Genomic DNA, 20,305 nt, shown 5'->3' with positions numbered 1-20,305 from the left:
CTAGGGGGCAGGGGTGCGGCTCACTGGTAGATGTCCTACTGTCATGCTGACAGAGCTAGGGGGCAGGGGTGCGGCTCACTGGTAGATGTCCTACTGTCATGCTGACAGAGCTAGGGGGCAGGGGTGCGGCTCACTGGTAGATGTCCTACTGTCACGATAGGGCCTTAAAGCACAAGGCCCTCAGGTCTACACCTAGTCCAAGGCAAAAAATCAGGAAAATGACTTTTGATTAATGCACTACATCACTGAAGAAAACTCTATAGAGTTATTTTTAAAACTCATAACTCACCATATTAGAGTAGCAGGCAATACGATTTATATGAAGTTTTTCAATGATTTCTTTAGGAATTACAATTTCTTCAGACTTTGCATAATTAGCTATACTCAAAGCTTCCGAGTACTGACTTAGAGAGCTACTCCAATTACATTCCCGATAAATATCATTTCCTTCATTAAAAAGATTTCTCACGAGCGCATGCAAATATACCTAAAAAGAGAAAATTGTCTCTTGAAGCCAGAACAAGGTAAGACAGAAGTAAATATCATGTTTATGCCTAAAACTGCAGACAGCACTGCTGGACAGGAGGGCAGAACTGCTGTGAGAAAGCCTGCTACTGCTACCCTGCTAACAAGTTCATCTTGCCTCCTTCGGCAAGGGAAAACGCCCTTTCCTTAATGAAAAAAATCAGGCCAAAGTACTTTGTATGTGAATGTCTCTGGTTCTGTGCAGATAACGAACACTTGGTTCAAGTCGTTGGTCAAGACAGTACATTTAACATTAATGGCTTCAAATCTGCTGCCATCCTCCTGCCTCTGCTCCCCACTTGCTGAGAGTTCAAGCAGGAGCTACCACATCCAGCCTGGGACTAGTATTTCTAATATGGCAATAGTAATAAATGTTTTCAGCATGCTGTTGTGCAGCGCTAGGGAGCATGTGCACACAGGTGTGTACACACGTGCCCTTTAGTATCTGCATGTCTTAGCTAGTAAGGTTGAACCTTTCCATGTGTTTGTGGCTTATTTATATTTCTTCTTTAAAGAAACATTACATTTCTTGTGGGGGGCTGGGAGGAGTGGTTGTATGTGGGCCACTGTACATGTGTGGAGGTCAGATCTCTCCTTCCACGATGAGGAAGCCATGAAGGAAGGCTTGGGGCCTGGCACCTTCGCATGCTCAGTCATCTCTCTGGCTCTGTATTTCTTCTTTAATAAGCTATTTGTTTAGATCATTTCCTGACTCAGGAAAAGGAGATGAGGCTAAGTAACTTGCTTACTGAGTGATTAGTCCCACTTTATGATAAGTACAAAAATGGCTTGCTACTTTAAAAGACCTTTTCTATCACAAGATCAGATAGCCTTTCTGGCCTAATAACCATGTGTTTGAACTGACTGGATTATTGAGGAACAAGTCAGATACCGATGCCACATGTGGCTTGTGACATGCCACTTAATCTCTGTGGGCCCCCATTCCACATGTGGAAAAACATAAGGGTTCTTCGCGGTATTTCAGCTCACTTTATGAGTATCCTTACTAGAGAGAGAGGAGGAAGAATATGGCCACTTGGAAACACACACCCTCAGAGATTCAAAGCCACAGTGCTCTAGCTGAAAGCCCAAACGAGTGGCCACTGTCTCCCTGTGTCTGGCCAGTTCATCCCTAGGTCTTCCCTCCCGCTATCTAGCCAATCCTCTTTCACTGCTGTCAGGACTTATCAAAAATAAAAAGATGACACCCACATTCTCTTGAATTTCACCTCACTTGTTTTTGATACAATGTTAGTTAATTGGGAAAGGACTCAAAATGCATGCTAACTCAAACTATAAAACACAGGATTGAAAGTACAGGACAACTGTCCAAACATGTCCCAAAAGGCTGTCCTACACAGAAGAGGTTGGCAAGATTTTTCTGTAAATGCCAAAAAGTAAATATTTAAAGCACTGTGGAACGTTTAAGTTCTGTTGTGTGTCACAAAAGCAACACAGAGAATCCACATTTGTAAAGAGGGCAGCTGGCCAGGTGTGACACACAAGGCCAGAGTTTGACAGATCCTGCTACAGATTACATTTCCGAGCCCCTGTGACCATCGCAGCCCTTCCCAAGGTATTACCGCATACTGCTCCTGGGTCCCTGGATATGACAGCGGAGACCTGAGAAGAAGAAACAAATCCACTGTAATTACCATGTTCTACTAAAAGATCCTATGTTGAGACAGTAGCCATGACGGGCATGGAACTTGCTGAGATAAACCTGCCTCCACCTCTCAAGTGCTGGGATTGCAAGATCATGCTCCACCAGAGGGGCGTGACAGCGCAGAGGCAGGTGGACCTTTGAGGCCAGCCTGGCCTACAAAGCAAGTCCAGGACAGCCAAGACTACACAGAGAAACCCTGTCTCAAGGAAAAAAAAAAAAAAAAGACTGCCCCACCATGGCAGGCTGGCTGCCTATCAGTATGATTCAGCCAGAAGTTATCTTAAAGTGTTTTTTAGGAGAAACGGCTCAGTGGTTAAGAGTACTCACTGTTCTTATAAAAGACCCTGATTTGGTTCCCAACTGCCACATGGCAGCTCAAAGATCTAGCACTCTCTTTTTGCTTCTGAGGGCACCATGCACACATATAATATACATATATATAAGGAGAAAAAACACTTATCCATATAAAAATAAATCTTAAAAAAAAAAAGAAAGCTGGCCAGGCATAGTGGTACACACCTCTAATCCCAGCACTCGGGAGGCAGATGCAGGTGGACCTGTGAGTTTGAAGTCAGCCTGGTCTACAGAGCCTGAAACTTTTGATCCTCCTGCCACTACCTCCTACGAGCTGAGACTTCAGGCACTGGCCACCATGGCAGGGATGTTTCCTTAAGTCAAACACTTCTTTTGAATCGACTCCTTTTAAAAATAGTACAGAACTAGTGAAACTTCCTGATCTGATTCACTGTAGGTCAGCGTTTCCTCCCCAGAGGGAACAAAGAGCCCCTTCTACCTGGACATGTCCCCAGGGAAAAAGCTGTCCGTCACTAGTGCTGTTCCTAACAGTAATGTCTAACAGCAAAAGCCCTCTGTGCTGCAGATGTTTAATTCACCAGCATGCTTCTTATGGGAACACATCCCAATCCTTTAACTTAGGGGAAGAGGCTGCAACGTCAGGGCTTTAGCCCTAAAAACCAGAGAGGGAAAAAAAAAAAAAAAAGAATATCCAAGGGGTTGCAGAGATGGCTCAGAGGTTAAGAACACTGGCTACTCTTCCAAAGATCCTGAGTTCAATTTCCAGCAACCATTCAGTGGCTCACACCATCTATAATGAGATCTGGTGCCCCCTTCTGGCCTGCAGGTGTACATGCAGGTGAAACACTGTATACTTAAATAAATATAATAAAGAATATCCAAAAGGATAAGGAAAACAAACGGCAGCGTGGAAATGTGTCATTTCCAACCCAGCCTGAATACTGTGAAATTTCTCTTAGCCTTGCTAGGTATGGCGGCTAACGCCTAGAGGCTGAGGCAGGAGGACTGCTAGTAGTATAAGGCTTTCTTGGGCTACAGTGTGAGATTCTATCTCAAAACAGAACAACACAAGCCTGGGGGGGGGGGGGGGACAAGAGTTTTCTGACTTTCCACATGTGTGGACTCCGTGCTACAGGGTGACTGCTGGACAAGCACACGGGCCGTGAGGTGTCAAGCTCTTACTGGATGAACTGTAGACCTTCCTTAATGTTGTGCTGCCTTTTTCTTCTCTCCTTGGACACACTGGACATGTTACCCCGCACATCCACTTGCTAAATGACCAATCTGCAAAGAAACAAGACACAAAATTACTGCAGCTGCCAGCAATTCTTGATTCCCAATAAAACAGGCCTGACTCTAGGCCCTTCACTTAGGCCAGAACACGCCCACCTCCAAAGGTCCTGGACACCGAGGAGCCCATTAGGCCTTTCTTTGGGGTCCCTGTGGTCTTGTGTGCACAGCACACTGTAAATCACACTGTACATGACCCTGCCAATCCCATATGCTCCTCCTACACGGTCTCATATAAAGACGTCTCCCTTCCTCACACAGGTCTTGTTTCTTCCCTGTCACCCACATACATGACTCCACAAGAACAATCTAGGCCTTGTTTAGCTTCTGGAAGATCCCCAGAAATGTAAACTTTGCATCCGCCTGCCTTGGAGGGACCTGACTTCCTAGTACGCAGAGCCAGGGCTCCTGAGCTAGCGCTTACTGACAATCCAGACAGCTCTAAACACAGTGACGTCATGCTCCTGAGACAACCCTGAGAGGGGACCTGAGCTTGAGGATGGGCTTCTGGAGGCTAGTGAGGCGGCTCAGCGGGTGAGAGAACGGGTTGACCTTCCAGGATGTGGACGCAAATCCCAAGCCCACACTGGCAGCTCACCACCATCTTGACTCAAGTTCCAGGTGGTCTGGTGCCTTTTCCTAGCCCTTCTCAGCCACCTTATGCCTGAGGTACACAGACACATGCAGAAAAAACACCCACACATAAAAATTTAAAATATGGATTCCCTGCGCATGCCTTTAATCCCAGCACTCAGGAGGCAGAGGCAGGCGATCTCTGTGAGTTCGAGGCCAGCCTGGCCTAATCTAGTCCAGGACAGCCAAGGCTACACAGAAAAACCCTGTCTCAAAAAACCAAAAAGAATTTAAAAATTAAAAAGGGGATGCCCTGATCCCCAAGCTAGATTCTTTCTTTCTTTTTTTTTTTTTTTTTTTTTTTTATGTATATGAGTGCTCTATCTACATTTATACCTGCATGCCAGAAGAGGGGATTAGAGGGTATAGATGGCTGTGAGCCACCATGTGGTTGCTGGGAATTGAACTCAGGACCTCTAGAATAGCAGACAGTGTTCTTAACCTCTGAGCCATCTCTCCAGCCCTCCCAAGCCAGATTCTAAGTGTCAGTGTCTGATGGCTGCTCACGCGTAGGGTGTCGTCTACACTGCTGGAGGTTAGCAGTCTCTCTAGCCACCATTTATGGCAATCACATAGATCCCTAGCTACCAGAAACCATCCCTGGGGGGACAGCAGGACAAGGGGCCTCCAATCACCCTCCGCTAAGAACTGATAGCTTAACACAACACTCATGTGTTTAGACCTGAGACCTGATACTTCCAACAGGCAGCCAGAATGTTCTAGTTTCACTATTGATTTCACTAAGGACCACCACTGTCATTTTAAGATACATAGGACTGGAGGCTGACTGGCATGTATCTTTTTGGTCTTTCCAACACTGTCAATCGTAAATATCTGTGTTACTGCAAAGGTGGTACTCAAAAAAGATCTACCACTTGCTTTCAAATATTTCCCCAACTAAGTAGGGCCTGGTGGCAAATATGCACAGAGCAAGTACCAGGACAACCAAGGCAGGCACAGCCTGTTTCAAATAAAATAAAATAAGCTGGGCACAGTGGCTCACATGTGTGGTCCCAGCACTCAGGGAGGCAGAGGCAGGTGGATGGCTGTGAGTTCGAGGTTAGCCTGGTCTACAAAGCGAGTCCAGGACAGCCAAGGCTACACGGAGAAACCTTGTCTCAAAAACTAAAATAAAATAATAAAAATCGGGCTGAAGAGATGGCTCAACATTTAAGAGCATTGTCTGCTCTTCCAGAGGAACTGAGTTCTATTCCCAACAACCATATGATAGCTCACAACCATCTATACTAAGATCTGATGCTCTCTTCTGGCATGCAGGTGTACATGCAGATAGAATGCTCATATACATAAAATAAATAAAATGTTTTAAAAATAAAAATAAAATATTCCCCCAACTCATAAGAGGGGATCGGGATGAACAGGCAGAACATTGATACCCATGGGTGGTAAGTTCAAGAATTTATTCTCATGTCTTTGAAATTTTCCAGAAGGTGTTTTAAAAATCCATGATCCTGGGGACTGGAAAGACGGCTTAGTAGTTAAAAGCACTTCCAAAACCCCAGGCTCAAGTCCCAACACCCACATGGTTGCTCACAACTGTCTCTAATTCCAGTGCCAGGAGATCCAACACCCTCACATAGACATACATGCAATACACATAAAATAAAAATAAATTTAACAAAAAAAAATTTTTTTAAAGAAAAAGAAAGAACACTTGCTGCACTGCCTCTGAGGCTTTTCAGGGACCATATAGCTTTTCTCTCTTTCATTTGAATGGGGCCAATTCCCTTATTGTTTTATATGTGTGGAGAATGTGGAACGGAGTGCCAGAGGCTGGATCCAAGAGCTCACACAGGCCAAATATGTAGTCTACCAGACTACACCACAAGCCCTATCAGGACTGTTTGTGAGTCAGAACCTTTCAGGCTCAACGGGATCTCCTCCCTAGGATGCATGAGGTCCTGGGCGGGAGGGGTGTAAGAAGGAGAGAGGACTTAAGTGGTGGAGCTAACCACAGAGATGGCTCTGTGGTTAAAGCTTAAGAGTGAGTGCACACCGCTCCTGCAGAGGACCTGAGGTCAGTTCCCCACACCCATAGCCAATGCTCACAGCCACTTGGAGCTCCGGCTGCAGAGGATCCAATGCTCTCTTCTGGCCTCTGAGGCACTTGAACACAAGTGGCGTATACACATACAGACACACAAATAAAAATAAAATCTTTAGCCAGGTGTGATGGCACATGCCTTTAATCCCAGCACTTGGGAGGCAAAGCCAGGTGGATCACTGTGAGTTTGAGGCCAGTCTGGTCTGCAGAGCTAGTTCCAGAACAGCCAAGGCTACACAGAGTAACCCTGTCTTGAAAAACCAAATAAATAAATAATATTAGATAGATGGATAGCTTTAAAACAGAGAGGAGAGGGGGAAAGGGTTAATTTTACTTGGAAAATAATCCCACCTCCATTTTTAAGGAAAGTAAAGTATTTTGGTTTATCACCTTATTTTTGGTTTGTGGTTTTATTATGTATTTATCTACAGTGTGGGGGAATAAACCCCAAAGTCCCTGAATTGGCCATCACTGTGACATCTGGCTGCCCATCACAGCCAGCTCACCCACCTTACTCTTTGACCCTGTGAAAGTCTGGCCTCAACTTTTTTGGCGGGGAGAGGGGTAATAACTTACTTTTATCTTATGTGCACTGGTGTTTTGCCTGCATGTATGTCTGTGTGAGGGTGTCAGATCTTGGAGTTACAGACAGTTGTGAGCTACCATGTGGGTGCTGGGAATTGAACCTGGGTCCTTTAGAAGAATAGTGCTCTCAACTGGGGAGGCATCTTTCCAGCCCCCACCCCACCCTACCCTACTCTTTTTGTTTGTTTGTTTGTTTTGTTTTTTGAGACAGGGTCTCTCTGTGTAACCTTGGCTGTCCTGGACTCACTTTGCAGACCAAGCTGGCCTTGAACTCACAGCAATCCACCTGTCTCTGCCTCCCAAGTGTTGGGATTAAAGGTATGGGCCACCATGGCCAGTTGAGAATTTTTTTTTCTTTACAGAGAGAACACTAATACAATCCCCCACTGACACAAAGTATGCAGTTGTGCTGCCTGAATTTGGGGAACTCTCGGGAGTGAACACAAGCCAAGTGCAACAATGAACCTCACCTGGGAAAAGCACCTTCTAGATCATGGAATCTCCCCTGCCCAGTACGTACAATTCTTTAAAGAAAACCCAACGTTACTTCTCTCACCCAGAGCAAACGCTAAGCTATCTGGTTCTGTCACTGATGACACTTCTTCCTCACCTTCCCTCATGGCCCCTCCTAGGACATGTGACCTCACTTGCCACTGTATCTTCACAGCCTGAAGCTCTGTCTTCACCTGTCCTCCCTTTGGGGGAGCACCTGAGCTTAATCTGGACTCTTTCAGACCACTCCACCCTCTTCCCTAGAGCACCTCTAGCAATGTCCAGATGTTAATGACACCCGCTAGGCCCCCTGACTACTGACCACACCATCCATCCGAGAGCTGCAGGTGGCTGTCTGCCTCTGACAGTTCCATTTGGGTGTCACACAGATGTCTTAAATTGTTTAAGGCACTATGTTAGTAAAAAGAAATGTCTCCTTCCCAATAACACTGTCATATCTGCCCACCCCATTTGCCTTCCCCAGAGGCAACCAACCAATCACTGCTTCCAGTCTCTTGTGTGTCCTGCCAAAGATACCTTACAGAAAACTCTATCTAAAGCAGGCCTGGTGGCACACACCTGTAAGTCTAATATTCAGGAGGAAGCAGAAAGGCCATCTTTAGCTACACAGTGCATTCAGGTTAGCTTGGGCTACATGAGACCCTGTTGATAAGAATACAAAACCAAACCAAACATCAACAACAAAACTTCCTTGTCTCAACTTAGATGCTAGTTCCCAACTAGAACCTCATAGACAAAACAGCACAGAAGAACAGATGGCAGAGAGTGTTAATGAAAAGCCAGCACCCTATGAATGGGCAAGCCTTACACCCATGGCTTCTTCTTGCTTGTAATGTGTTTGTCAATAGAGAGGGAAGGGTAAATAAAAGGTTCATGGGACTCTACATACTCCATTTGTGATTTCCTGTGAATCTATAATTCATCTTCTCTCTCTCTGCACCCACCGCTCCCCCCACCGACCCCAAGACAGGGTTTCTTTGTGCAGCCACACACTATAATTATCTCTTAAAGTAAAAGCCATTTTCTGCATGGGTTCTTTGTTCAAAGGCTATTAGCATGCTCTCCACTTGGCCTTTTGCACTAAGCACCAAATCTCAGAGCATTGAGTATCTATCCACACATACCATACACAATGCTCCACAATGTACCACAACTTACCGAAAGCCCTGGTGTGCACATCCTGCTGTTAACAACCTTGCAAGCTTACTGGGCACACAGGGCATCACAGAACATGTCAGCATCTCTCACTTCCACAGAAGAGCTGGCCTCAAACCCACAGCGATCCACCTGTCTCTGCCTCCCGAGTGCTGGGATTAAAGGCATGCGCCACCATGCCTGGCTAGGAACTCTTATACTGAGACAGAATGCCTAAGATACATGTTAAGATACCCTCAGGAGGTCTCCTGATTTTATGTTAATTTTTTTCTTTGTCCTCGGAATTCCTACACTGAGCATTATATTTCTCAGTAGCTGAGTTTGCCGATGTTTTCCTTCGTGTCATCTGGAGTTTGACAGTCATGAATCTGTGTCATCTGTGCACAGAAGCCAGGCTAATCTTGATGTTCTTCCATTTTAGGGTATGTGCTTTTGAAGCAAGTACTAGAGTTGGGTGTACTCAGAAATATATTCATTCTAAAATTGCAAAGTACTTTTTAAATGTTTTCTTCTAGTATTTATTACCAGGTCCAGGAATTGCACCTGTAATGCCAGTGCTGGAAAGGCAGACAGGATGATCCCTGAGGCTTGCAGCCTAGTCAGTCTAGCCTAGTCAAAAAAGGTGAGGGGGCTGGAGAGATGGCTCAGCAGTTAAGAGCACTGACTTCTCCTCCTGAGGAGCCAGTTCGATTCCCAGCAACCACATGGCAGCTCACAACTATCTGTAACCCCAAGATCTGACACCCTCACACAGATACACATGCAGGCAAAACACCAATGCATATAAAGTAAAAATAATGATTTTTAAAGATGTAAAGAGTAGTTGAGGGGCTGGAGAGATGGCTCAGAGGCTAAGAGCACTGGCTGCTCTTCCAAAGGTCCTGAGTTCAATTCCCAGCAACCACATGGTGGCTCACAGTCATCTATAATGAGATCTGGTGCCCTCTTCTGGTGTGCAGGGGTACATGTGAACACAACATTATATGCATAATAAATAAATAAATCTTTAAAAAAAAAAAAAAAAAAGAGTAGTTGAGGACAACTGATATCAATTGTGACCTCTACAATCATTAAATAAAATATGACATACCATTTTACTGTAATCATTTAGTAAAAATTTCATCTATTCCACAGTGACACGGTAAAGGTCATCTTTTTATTTTTGTTTTAAGATTTATTTATTTATTATATATACAGTGTTCTATCTACATGTACGCCTGCAGATCTGAAGAGTGCACCAGATCTCATTGCAGATGGTTGTGAACCACCATGTGGTTGCTGGGAATTGAACTCAGGACCTCTAGAAGTACAGCCAAGGTTCTTAACTGCTGAGCCATCTCTCCAGTCCAAAGGTCATCTTTTTCATTAACAAAATTCTAGGGTTGCTGATACTTTTATTGATGACCCTAATTGTAAACTCTTTTTTTAAAAAGTGCGTGTGTGTGAGTGTTTTGCCTGCATCCATCTACATGTACTATGTGCATACCTGGTGCCCCTGGGGGTCAGAAGAGGTAATCAGATCCTGTGGAACTGAAGTTACAGACCAAACGTGGGTCTTCTGCAAGAGTATCAAGGGCTCTTAACTCCTGAGCAAATTAACTAATTGGCACCACTAAAGTTTTCTTTTCAAACCTAGCCAGTTCCTCCATCCAAAAACTCAGTGTAGACTGTTCTTTCATTCACAATCCCACATCCTACCAACTCTCAAGCCCACCAATGACAGCATCAGAACATGAGAACACGCACAGGGCCTCAGAGGCTAAGAGCACTGGCTGCTCTTCCAGAAGTCCTGAGTTCAATTCCCAGTAGCCACATGGTGGCTCACAGCCATCTATAATGATATCTGGTGCCCTCTTCTGGCCTGCAGTTATACTGCAAGCAGAGCACTGTATACACAACAATAAACAAATAAATCTTTAAAAATAAATGGGGGGGGGGGGGAGAGGAAACAGAGAGACGGGCTTGGTGGCGCACACCTTTAATCCCAGCACTTCGGAGGCAGAGGCAGGTGGGTCATTGTGAGTTCGAAGCCAGCCTGGTTTACAAAGTGAGTCCAGGCCAGCCAGAGCTACACAGAGAAACCCTGTGTCGAAAAACCAAAAAGAGAAAAAGAAAGAAAGATATAGAAAGCCACCAAGAGCCTAAAACCATAAGGGCCACCCCTCAGGAGTATGACATGCACTTCTCCTTGATTAAGAAGAAATTGAGGAAGGGCTGTTAGTAGTACACTCCCAATCAGGAGACTCAGATAAGTAGGAATTAGTTTCATTAACTCTAACAAGCTAAACTCTCTGATCCCTTTCAGAGACCAGCTGTCTTAAATTTTGTTAGTTGGCCGGAAGTTATATGCGGAGGGGAAAAACAGCCCTGAATCCCGCATTCTTATCCCCTGTTCAGTCAGTGTCTGTTAGGTGAAAGGCACTGTTCTTCAGTCTAGTTAGTACAAGCCCAGTTTGGTAAAATTCACGACCTTTCACCTTTCACAGCATGTGGAGACACCGGCTCCCATGAGCAGATCCCAAGAAAGGTGGGAGGTTACAATAACACACCGAGACAGAAGCAGCGGCTGACACCCTCTGCAGCCACACCATTGTAGCAAGTCATCTGATCTCAGTGCCGTGAGGGTACACAAATTAGGGACCCTGGACACAGGACTGGCCCCAGACCACAGAGCTAGGAAGTGGCAGAGCTAGATTTCAAAGCCAGCTTGACTCCTGCGCTGCTCACTATTCTGCATCAAGCATCCCAGGCTCCTGGAGGACCAGCACCTCCCTCAGGCGGCCTGGTGCGGCCTGGGGCCAGGAACAGGTGGACACCTGATGGTCACTCAAGAGGAACGGAATAAGCATGCTATGTGCACCTGTGCCACACAGATACACTCAAGGGGACTCAGGCTGAGGGGCCAGAAGATCTCCCAAGAAAACCACTCCATGGGCTATGCTTGGCTAGAATATATTAGATGCAAATACTCAGGTGAAACAGTCTTCTTTCTCTTTTTGGTTTTTTTGAGACCGGATTTCTCTGTGTAGCCCTGGCTGTCCTGGAGCTCACTCTGTAAACCAGGATAGGATGGTCTCCAACTAACAGAGTCACCTGCTGGCCTCTGCCTCCCAGGGCTGAGATTAAAGGTGTGCACCACTACCGCCCAGCTGAGGCAACCTTCTCTATGGACACATGGACCACCAGGTGGCTCTGCTGGGACTGGCAAAGCATCCTGGATGTGGATATCATCAAGATGCAAGATGTGCCTGTATGAAATTGCCAAAATATTTAAAAGGGATAGTTTTTAAAGAGTACAAGAAAAAGTGGTCCAGTATTATTGCATTTTTGCTTTAAAAACTATCCCAGGGCTGGAGAGATGGCTCAGCAGTTAAGAGCACTGACTGTTCTTCCAGAGGTCCTGAGTTCAATACCCAGCAACCACATGGTGGCTCACAACCATCTATAATTTGATCTGATCGCCTCTTTTGGCCTGCAGGGGTACAAGCAGGCAGAGCACTGTATACATAATACATAATAAATAAATCTTTAAAAAAAATCTGTCCCAAGATTATTTGTGTGTGATACGTATGTGAGCCTGTGTGCCACAGCACACACATAAAAGTCAGGTAACTTTATGGTGTCAGTTTTCTCCCCTCACCTTTATGTGGGTTCTGGGGACTGAATTCAAGTCTTCAGGCTTGCACAGCAGGCACCTTTACTCACTGACCCATCTCACTGCTGCCCAAGCATCTCTAGTTTCAAGTAAAATTTTTAATTCTAATTCTTTCCTCAGACTTAAGCCTTCCTATGAAGCAGATTTAAAACAAAACCAAGCAAGATAATGGCGGTGCACAGCTTTGATCCCAGCACTCGGGAGGTAGAGGCAGGCAGCTCTCTTGTGAGTTTGAGGCCAGCCTGATCTACAGAATGAGTTCCAGGACAGCCAGGGCTACATAAGAAATCCTGTCTCAAAAACCAAACCAAACCAAAACCAAAACCAAGTGGTTCAAGTATCGTTAAGGTGAACCTCCTCTTGCAGCCATGTACACTAGCTGAACCGCTTACCCAGCCCTAGGCAAGAGGGCAAAAGGCCACACCCTGCCTGCTGCAATCCAGGTAGACAAGCCCTGATAAGCAGCTTCTCCCTTTCCCGAAAAGGTGTCTCTTTCCTGAGACAGCTTCTCTCTTCCTGAGACAGTGTCTCCCTTCCTGAGACAGTGTCTCCCTTCCTGAGACAATGCCCTTTCCTAAACATTGGAGGAGGCTAGACCAAACAGCACCAGAAAGGTGACTCCTCACTTGGGTGAAGCTCTTCCTTCCCCACCAGGAACTGCTCACTTTGAGACAGCCAAGAGATTCCAGGCTCTGTGAGGGGAGCAGCCTTCAGCCCCACATGGCAGCTCACAGGAAACCCTGGGATTATTCAACAGAAAAAAAAAATCATTGAGACAATTTGCCTGAGTCACCAACAGTCTTCCTTGGATCTCCAGGAGGCCTTCCAGCTCAAGACATTTCTTGCCTTCTCACCAAACATGTCTGAGCAACACCACAACACCCCCACCCCAGCTCCAAATTCATACCCTGTTTTACTCATGGAAGAGAACCTTCTGCCTCTCACCATTCCACGGCTCATAAAGTTTTATAATGTTATGAAATTAACTAGACAACACATTGCTAAGCTTGTAGAATTAAAAAGCAAATTTGCAAATTTCTTGTTAGGGCAAAACCTGGCAAGGTTAAGTAACCTCATTTTTTATTTTTTATTTTTTATTTTTTAATATCAGTGTAATCGCTTGGAAAGCATTGAGAGGGTGACAAGAAAGCTCAGCAGGTTAAGTCATTAGTGCCAAGCCTGATGTCCAGATCACATAGTGGACTTTTTTTTTTTTTTTTGGTTTTTGAGACAGGGTTTCTCTGTGTCAGCGTTGGCTGTCCTGGACGGACTCACTTTGTAAACCAGGCTGGCCTTGAACTCACAGCAATCCGCCTGCCTCTACCTCCCGAGTGCTGGGATTAAAGGCATGTGCCACCACCACCCGGCTTTAGTGGACAATATTAAAAAAAAAAAAAAAAATGTGTGTATTCGAATAGTTTTGTTGTTTGTGAGATGGAACTCTTTGCTGCCCAGGCTGGTCTGGAACTCTTGGGCTCAAAGGTCCCCTCCCACTTCACTATGACAAGTGACTCAGACTACAGGTGCTGGCTACAGCACCAAGACGACCCTCCACAGTATACGCATTTCACTTGAAGATCACGGAGAAAAATGTGGGTTTGCTGAGACAAAATACACAAAGGCATTAGCTGGAAACACATTCCAAAGCATTCGTGACAATAGAGTAGGAGCATATTTTTTATTTCTATCTTTCTTAACTAGCAATTCAAACTATTTTCACAGTTGACTGTCTATCAACCAATTTCTTCACTTACAAATGGATTTAACACGCCCAAATCAGTTTCAAAAAATCAGCCAATATTAACAATTGCAGGCTTGATGACTGACAACGAACACAAGGGTTAGGTCTGAATATAACCCCCAACCAAAAGTCACAAGAACACAGAGCAAGGGAAAAGGTGGCCCAGATCATCAGGAGGCCTCTAAATCAATCCGCTCTTTGCACAACAGCCTTCTCCAAATGTTGACAATATTCAAACTCAACAGCTCTGATTCTCAACTGAAGTGCAGCTTGCTGGTCTAACGGAGAAGAAAGGGGACAGAGAAAACTATCCGTGCACTCGATTTAGTTCACGGATGAAGAAAGCCCACCCCCCCCCCCTCTCCACAGAGCAGTTCAACTGAGGGTGAAAAGCTTCCATTCCTTAAGGACCTCCAGGAAGGGAAGCCACTTCCAGAGAAGCAGGAAAAAGAACAGATGGCAGGGGTTCCCAGCCCCTCCCCCATTCAGACACTTCAGTTGAGCGCTGTCCAATCGAAATGCGATGCCAACCGTAAGTGCCATTTTAAATTACCAAGTGGCCATACTAAAAAAGTAAAAAAGAAACAGGCCAGCTTGTTTTTATTCTAACGTGGCCACAACAGGTATCACCTAAGGTAACTATGTAACACACTGCTTGCTAAACACATGCTGATTTAAGTCTAAGAGCTTACCAAGGAGATCTTTTTCGTTCTTTTTTGTTTTCTTCCAAACTAAATCATTTAAATCAGACTTTAAAACTGAAACCAGAGCCGGGCGGTGGTGGCGCACGTCTTTAATTCTCAGCATTCGGCAGGCGGATCTCTGAGCTCGAGTCCAGCCTGGTCTACGGAGTGAGTTCCTGGAGAGGCAGGGCTACACAGAAACACTCTATCTCGAAAAACAAAAGCAAAAATCAAAAATCAACATTGAAACCAGAAGTGTCAAGTCTTGCCACATTCGAGTGCTCCACGCCCCACATGACCAGTGGCCACCTTAGTGGACAGACAGAGCAGGTCTAGAGTCACCAGAACCCCTCGGTCTTAAATCCCTAACACTGCGACCCTCCTGGATCCCTTAACATCTGGGGACCCGAAAACGCCCAACTCCGGAATAAATTACCCAATCAGAGCGCAGGCACCACCCCTTGGGCCCAGCCAGGACCTTCCAGCATGACCACACCCCTGCGCTGACCACCCCTTAACCGGAAATTCCCGCTAATGGGAACTGACAGGTCTCCATTCTTATAAGGGTGGGGAAAGAAAAACTGAGAACCCCCGTACAGCCTCCGAACCCGCGCTGAACACCGGAAACAAGTCGCCACCCATACGCGGAAAAAAAAAAAAACAAACAAACCCGCAGGGGCGAACCCGACACCGGCAAGAGCGCACTCGGCAGGCTTCGTGCGCGCCCCCAAACCGAGACACGTATTAACACGGCTGCCTCCCGCCGAACCACCCAGCACCCGGGAATAACGAAATGCTAAACCCCCAAAGGCGAGTGCGCGGATGTCGGCCAGGCTATCCGGGTGGCAGGGGCAGCCGCGCGTGCCCGGCTTGCACGACCCCTGAGGATCCCGTGCATCCGGCTTCCGGGGTCCGCGCCCCTCCCCCCGCCCGGAGTCCGTTAACGGCCGCGCGTGAGCACGAGGCGGCGGCGCGCGCGAGACTAGGAGAGCGCGCCTGTCCCCGCGATGCCCGCGCGCCCTTCCCTCACCTGCGGGTCGGCACCCGGGACGCGGACGGCGCGGGGTTCCGAGGCGACGGCGGGATCTGCGTTCAGCCGTTTCAGCTCTCAGTCTCGCAACTTCCCAGAGCGACCCGCGGCGGCTAGTGACGCCCGGGGCGGCGCCCTCTGGCGGCCGGAGGCCTGGCGCGCCGCCCCGCAAATGCCACCATTGGCTGCGCAGCCAGCGTCAAGGCCAGGATGGAGGCGCCACGTCGGGGCCTCGAGGCTGCGGAAGCGACAGGCGGAAGCCCGGACTGCTACACGGAAGGGGGTGAGGGGCCGCAAGCCAAGTGTCCGCGGCCTCCCCTCCGCCGCTTGGGGACCAGAGTACGATTGGGAAGCAAGCGACTTAGATTCATCCAGGCACCAAGGTGTCACTTTCCCTGGAATCTGTCCCCCGCAGTAACTTATCTCTGAAAACAGCTATACGGCCGCGTCCTTTGAAATGGATGGCAGTCATAGGGACCCGCGTGGAATAGGGAGGTGACCTAAACTCATTCCGGCGCCGGGCCTGTTCTCACCAATTCCCTATCCCGTGAGTTCTGCTCTACACACAATAACTGTTTTTATCATCTTGAAAAGATGCACTGGTTTTACGAATGGTAGGCGCGGATCTCGGAGCCAACGCTGCCTCCATAGTGAGTCTGGTTCTCCCTGGCCCTCAGGTCTCACTCAACTTAGATGTCGCTGCATTCACCTGTGTTTGAGTACTAGGTGTACACTAGCCCAGACACAGCATTGTGTAAGGCTGAGAACGCGACAGGAAATGCAGAAGGGGAGTGTGGACCCACAAGCCTCAAAGACCAAAAGCAAACAAAATTCAGGAGTGTGGGAGTGCTGCTTTAAAGGGAAAGAATCTAGGAAGATTTTGGAGAAGTGACATCCATTCAGAATAATAGGGTGCTCCCAGACTGGAGTCGGGGTGGGGCACTGGTAGGATGCAGAGTGCTCCTAGGCAGGAAGGAAAGCAAGAATCCTGAGGTTCAGTAGCTTGAGGGACAGGGAAGACCAAAAGAGTGTGTGTGTGTGTGTGTGTTTGTCTGTCTGGAGAGAGAGAGAGAGAGAGAGGGAGAGAGAGAGAGAGAGAAGGAACAAGGGAATAAGCAGAAAAGTTAAAGGGGCTGAGGCTGTAGCTTAGTTGGCCTAGCATACACAAAGCCTTGAGTTTGATGTCTAGCACCAAATAAGCCGGGTGTGGTGGCACACCCTTGCAATAGCAGCATGGGGAGAGGATCTAGGTCTTCTTTGGTTATGAAGCAGGAGATAATCCATCCACAGGACCATGGAGACAGAGGAAAGAACCTAACACTAGAAAACCCTGACATGTATACTGACCCCAAGCGCTACCATAAAGCCCAGGAAGTCGGCAGTACTGCTCGGTATAAAAAGAAACTTGGTGAGATGGTATGGATTTCCTGTGGTTACTGTAACAAAAAACTACATTTCTATTACCTTCAAAACAAAGTAAATGTAGAGTTCTAGAGGACCAGAGTCTGCAGTAGGTGTCTCACTGGGCTGAAGTCAGGGCACTGAGGGGCTTGTTTCTCTTGGCAACTCGAGTCAAGAGCCCCTGCCCCTTTTTACCTCCTAGAGGCCACTTGTGCCCTTGGGCCTTTGCCCTTCCTCCATCTCCAGCCAGCATTTAACCTCCTGTAGCCCCTTTGTCTCATCACCACACCTCCTCTGGTTATCCTGCTTTCTGCTTTTCCTCACGAGAGCTCTGCTGATTGCATTTGAGCCAGGTGGGACAATCCACGGTGGTCCTGGCTCACACTTTGAGCTTCCCGGTGAGTTTAAACAGTGAGGTAGCAATAGTCACAGGTTACTGGGGATAGAGAATCCATATATTTGGGAACCCATCATACGTATTACAGGGAGCAAAGGAAAAGGAAAGCTGTCCATGAATGGACCTTCTCTAGCCTACTATGTGATTGAAGAGTCTGTGCCGTCTTTGCCTTCTATAATAGGAGGAAAAGTTTCCTGTTTCTTTCCTGGGTGCTGCACCAGATAGGTACATTTCCTGAGGAACTGCTTTATGTCCCTGCCTTCCAAGTGCTTGCATTAAAAGTGCACCACCATACCAGCCCCTATTCTGTTTTCTATCCTCTAGTACCTTCCACAGGCCTGGGACACATACTGTCATATCACATGACCTCTATGAGTTTCAGGCCAGCCTGGTCTATGTAGAGAGTGCTAGTCAGGGCAACAGAGTAAGGCCCTCTCTCAAAACAACATAATCTGCCCACATGCAGACTGACTGAACATCAGTTTATACCTGTAACTAAGTGCAAGCTAGCCATTTGTCAATACATAAGAAAAAATCTGAGCTGGCCATGGTGGTGCACGCCTGTAATCCCAGCACTCTGGGAGGCAGAAGCAGGCAGGTAGCTGTGAGTTCGAGGCCAGCCTGGTTTACAAAGTGAGTCCAGGACAGTCAAGACTACACAGAGAAACTGTCTTGAAAAACCAAAAGAAGAAAGAAAAGGAAGAGGAGGAGGAGGAAGAAAAGAAGAGACCAAGTCTGTTGTTTAACAAAATACCAATAAAAACCCAGGAGCCAGATGCTGGGGTGAAAACCTGCTAACTCTGAGAGGCAGAAAAAGCACCCTGCTGACCTTCCAAAAATCCCCTTCTCCACAATGTCTTAAATACCCTTCAACTCAATGTCCCTCCTGTGTGTTTTTTACATTCACTACCTGTTAACTGATTGCTTGCTCAGCCTCTTTCTTGACCTATGAATTATTTTATTTAGCTCATGTTTACAGAATGCTCTTGGATTAAAGGTGTGTGCTAGGGCTGAGCCATAGCACAACCAGAAACATGTTTTTTCCAGTCCACAATCTCTGGGTTCACAATATGATCACATATCCTTATGAGAGTAGATTTACTCAAAGGATGGGGGAGAGAATATTTAGGAATCAATTGGACAGATTTTATATTTTACTTATCAGAATTTTACCCAGTAATTAATATGTCCCCACACTGATGATGGAGTAGAAAGCCTTGCACGCTGAACAGCTCTATGCCACTGAGCTATATCCATAGGCTTTTTCTCTGTAAATGATTGTATTCCCTCAAATGAGGGGATCAGAGGAGAGCCATCCCAAAACATTTCTAGCTCTTTCTGAACTCTGTCAGTATGTTCTAAAACTCCTCTCCACGCTAGTCAGCTTGGCTTCTCTTGGCTTCTGACTGAATTGCTTTGCCTAGCTTCAGATTAATTTTGGCAATATGGTTTTGGTTTCGTTTGTTTTGTTTTTTGAGACAGGGTTTCTCTGTGTAGTCTTGGCTGTCCTGGACTGGCTTTATAGACCACACTGGCCTCGAACTCAGAGTGATCCGCCTGCCTCTGCCTCCCAAGAGCTGGGATTAAAAGCGTGCGCCACCACACCTGGCTCTTGGCAATAATAGTTTTTAATCTTCCTTCTCACTTTCTGGCTTGCTCTGTCTTCACCTGTGTCTAGCTTGTCCTCTCTGCAACCTCTTTCTTTTTCTTTCTCTCTCTCTCCCTCCCTCTCTAATGTTAAGTATCATGAGAGTTCGATGTATCTTGTCTGATTCATTCTGTCAAATCTTTCTCTGATTCTCTCCCACTTAGACATCACTTTCTTTTTTTTTTTTTTTTTTTTTTTTTTTTTTGGTTTTTCGAGACAGGGTTTCTCTGTGTAGCCTTGGCCATCCTGGACTCACTTTGTAGACCAGGCTGGCCTTGAACTCACAGCGATCCGCCTGCCTCTGCCTCCCGAGTGCTGGGATTAAAGGCGTGCGCCACCACGCCCAGCTTTAGACATCACTTTCAAACATGGTTGCTTCCTTTTAGAAACTAATTCTACCTTCATTTTTTGAGATTAAAGGTGTGTACTAAGGGCATGTCTGTATCCCAGGCAGATCATACTGTGATCCAGAGCATGTCTGTATTCCAGGCACTTTGGATCACATAGACCTAAATGTCTTCAGATGTGATGTTGCTGGATAAAAATTCCTCTACATTTTTCGCTTAATTTTTTAAAGATTTATTATCTATACAGTATTCTGCCTGCATACTAGAAGAGAGCACTGGATCTCACTGTAGATAGTTGTGAGCCAACATATGGTTGCTAGGAATTGAACTCAGGACCTTTGGGAGAACAGCTAGCTCTCTCTTAACCTCTAAGCCATCTCTCCAGCCCTGAAACCCTGTCTCTTAAATATAAAAAAGCCAGCCAGGCGCAGTTGGTGTATGCCTGTAATCCCAGGACTCAAGAGGTGAGGCAAGCAAATCACTGTGAATTCGAGGCCAGCTTGGTCTACAAAGTGAGTCCAAGACAACCAGAAAGGCCTATAAGAGAAACCCTGTGTGGAAACCAATAAATAAATAAATACATAGTAGCTTGGTGGAGGTGCACGCCTTTATTCCAGCACTTGAGAGGAAGAGGCAGGCAACGATCCGTTGAGTTT

At 46.5% G+C, this 20,305-nt stretch overlaps 1 protein-coding gene and 1 non-coding gene across 5 annotated transcripts in view; both read right to left on the bottom strand.

Annotated features, from left to right (window-relative positions):
• Positions 1-15,958, bottom strand: part of Zc3h7a (zinc finger CCCH-type containing 7A) — a 40,065-nt gene extending 24,107 nt beyond the window's left edge. For 3 of the 4 annotated variants that reach the window (XM_051167338.1, XM_051167337.1, XM_051167335.1), the window contains exons 1-4: positions 15,857-15,958; positions 3,689-3,790; positions 2,109-2,148; positions 290-487 (exon numbers count right to left, since the gene is read on the bottom strand). In XM_051167338.1, coding sequence (XP_051023295.1) covers positions 290-487; positions 2,109-2,148; positions 3,689-3,756 — 306 coding nt within the window. In that variant the 5' untranslated portion in view covers positions 3,757-3,790; positions 15,857-15,958. Of the gene's footprint in view, positions 1-289; positions 488-2,108; positions 2,149-3,688; positions 3,791-14,634; positions 14,796-15,856 lie in introns of those variants that run through there. The other variant, XM_051167336.1, reaches the window with a different exon arrangement.
• On the bottom strand, positions 7,438-7,599 carry LOC127208899 (U1 spliceosomal RNA). The gene has a single exon (XR_007833159.1). It is a non-coding gene; the product is annotated as a U1 spliceosomal RNA (small nuclear RNA).
• Positions 15,959-20,305: the final 4,347 nt, after the last annotated feature.

The sequence above is a fragment of the Acomys russatus genome, chromosome 25 (assembly GCF_903995435.1).
Source record: "Acomys russatus chromosome 25, mAcoRus1.1, whole genome shotgun sequence".
NCBI classification, from domain to species: domain Eukaryota; kingdom Metazoa; phylum Chordata; class Mammalia; order Rodentia; family Muridae; genus Acomys; species Acomys russatus.
Note: the sequence above shows the minus strand (reverse complement) of the source record. Positions and strands in the feature narration are given on the sequence as shown.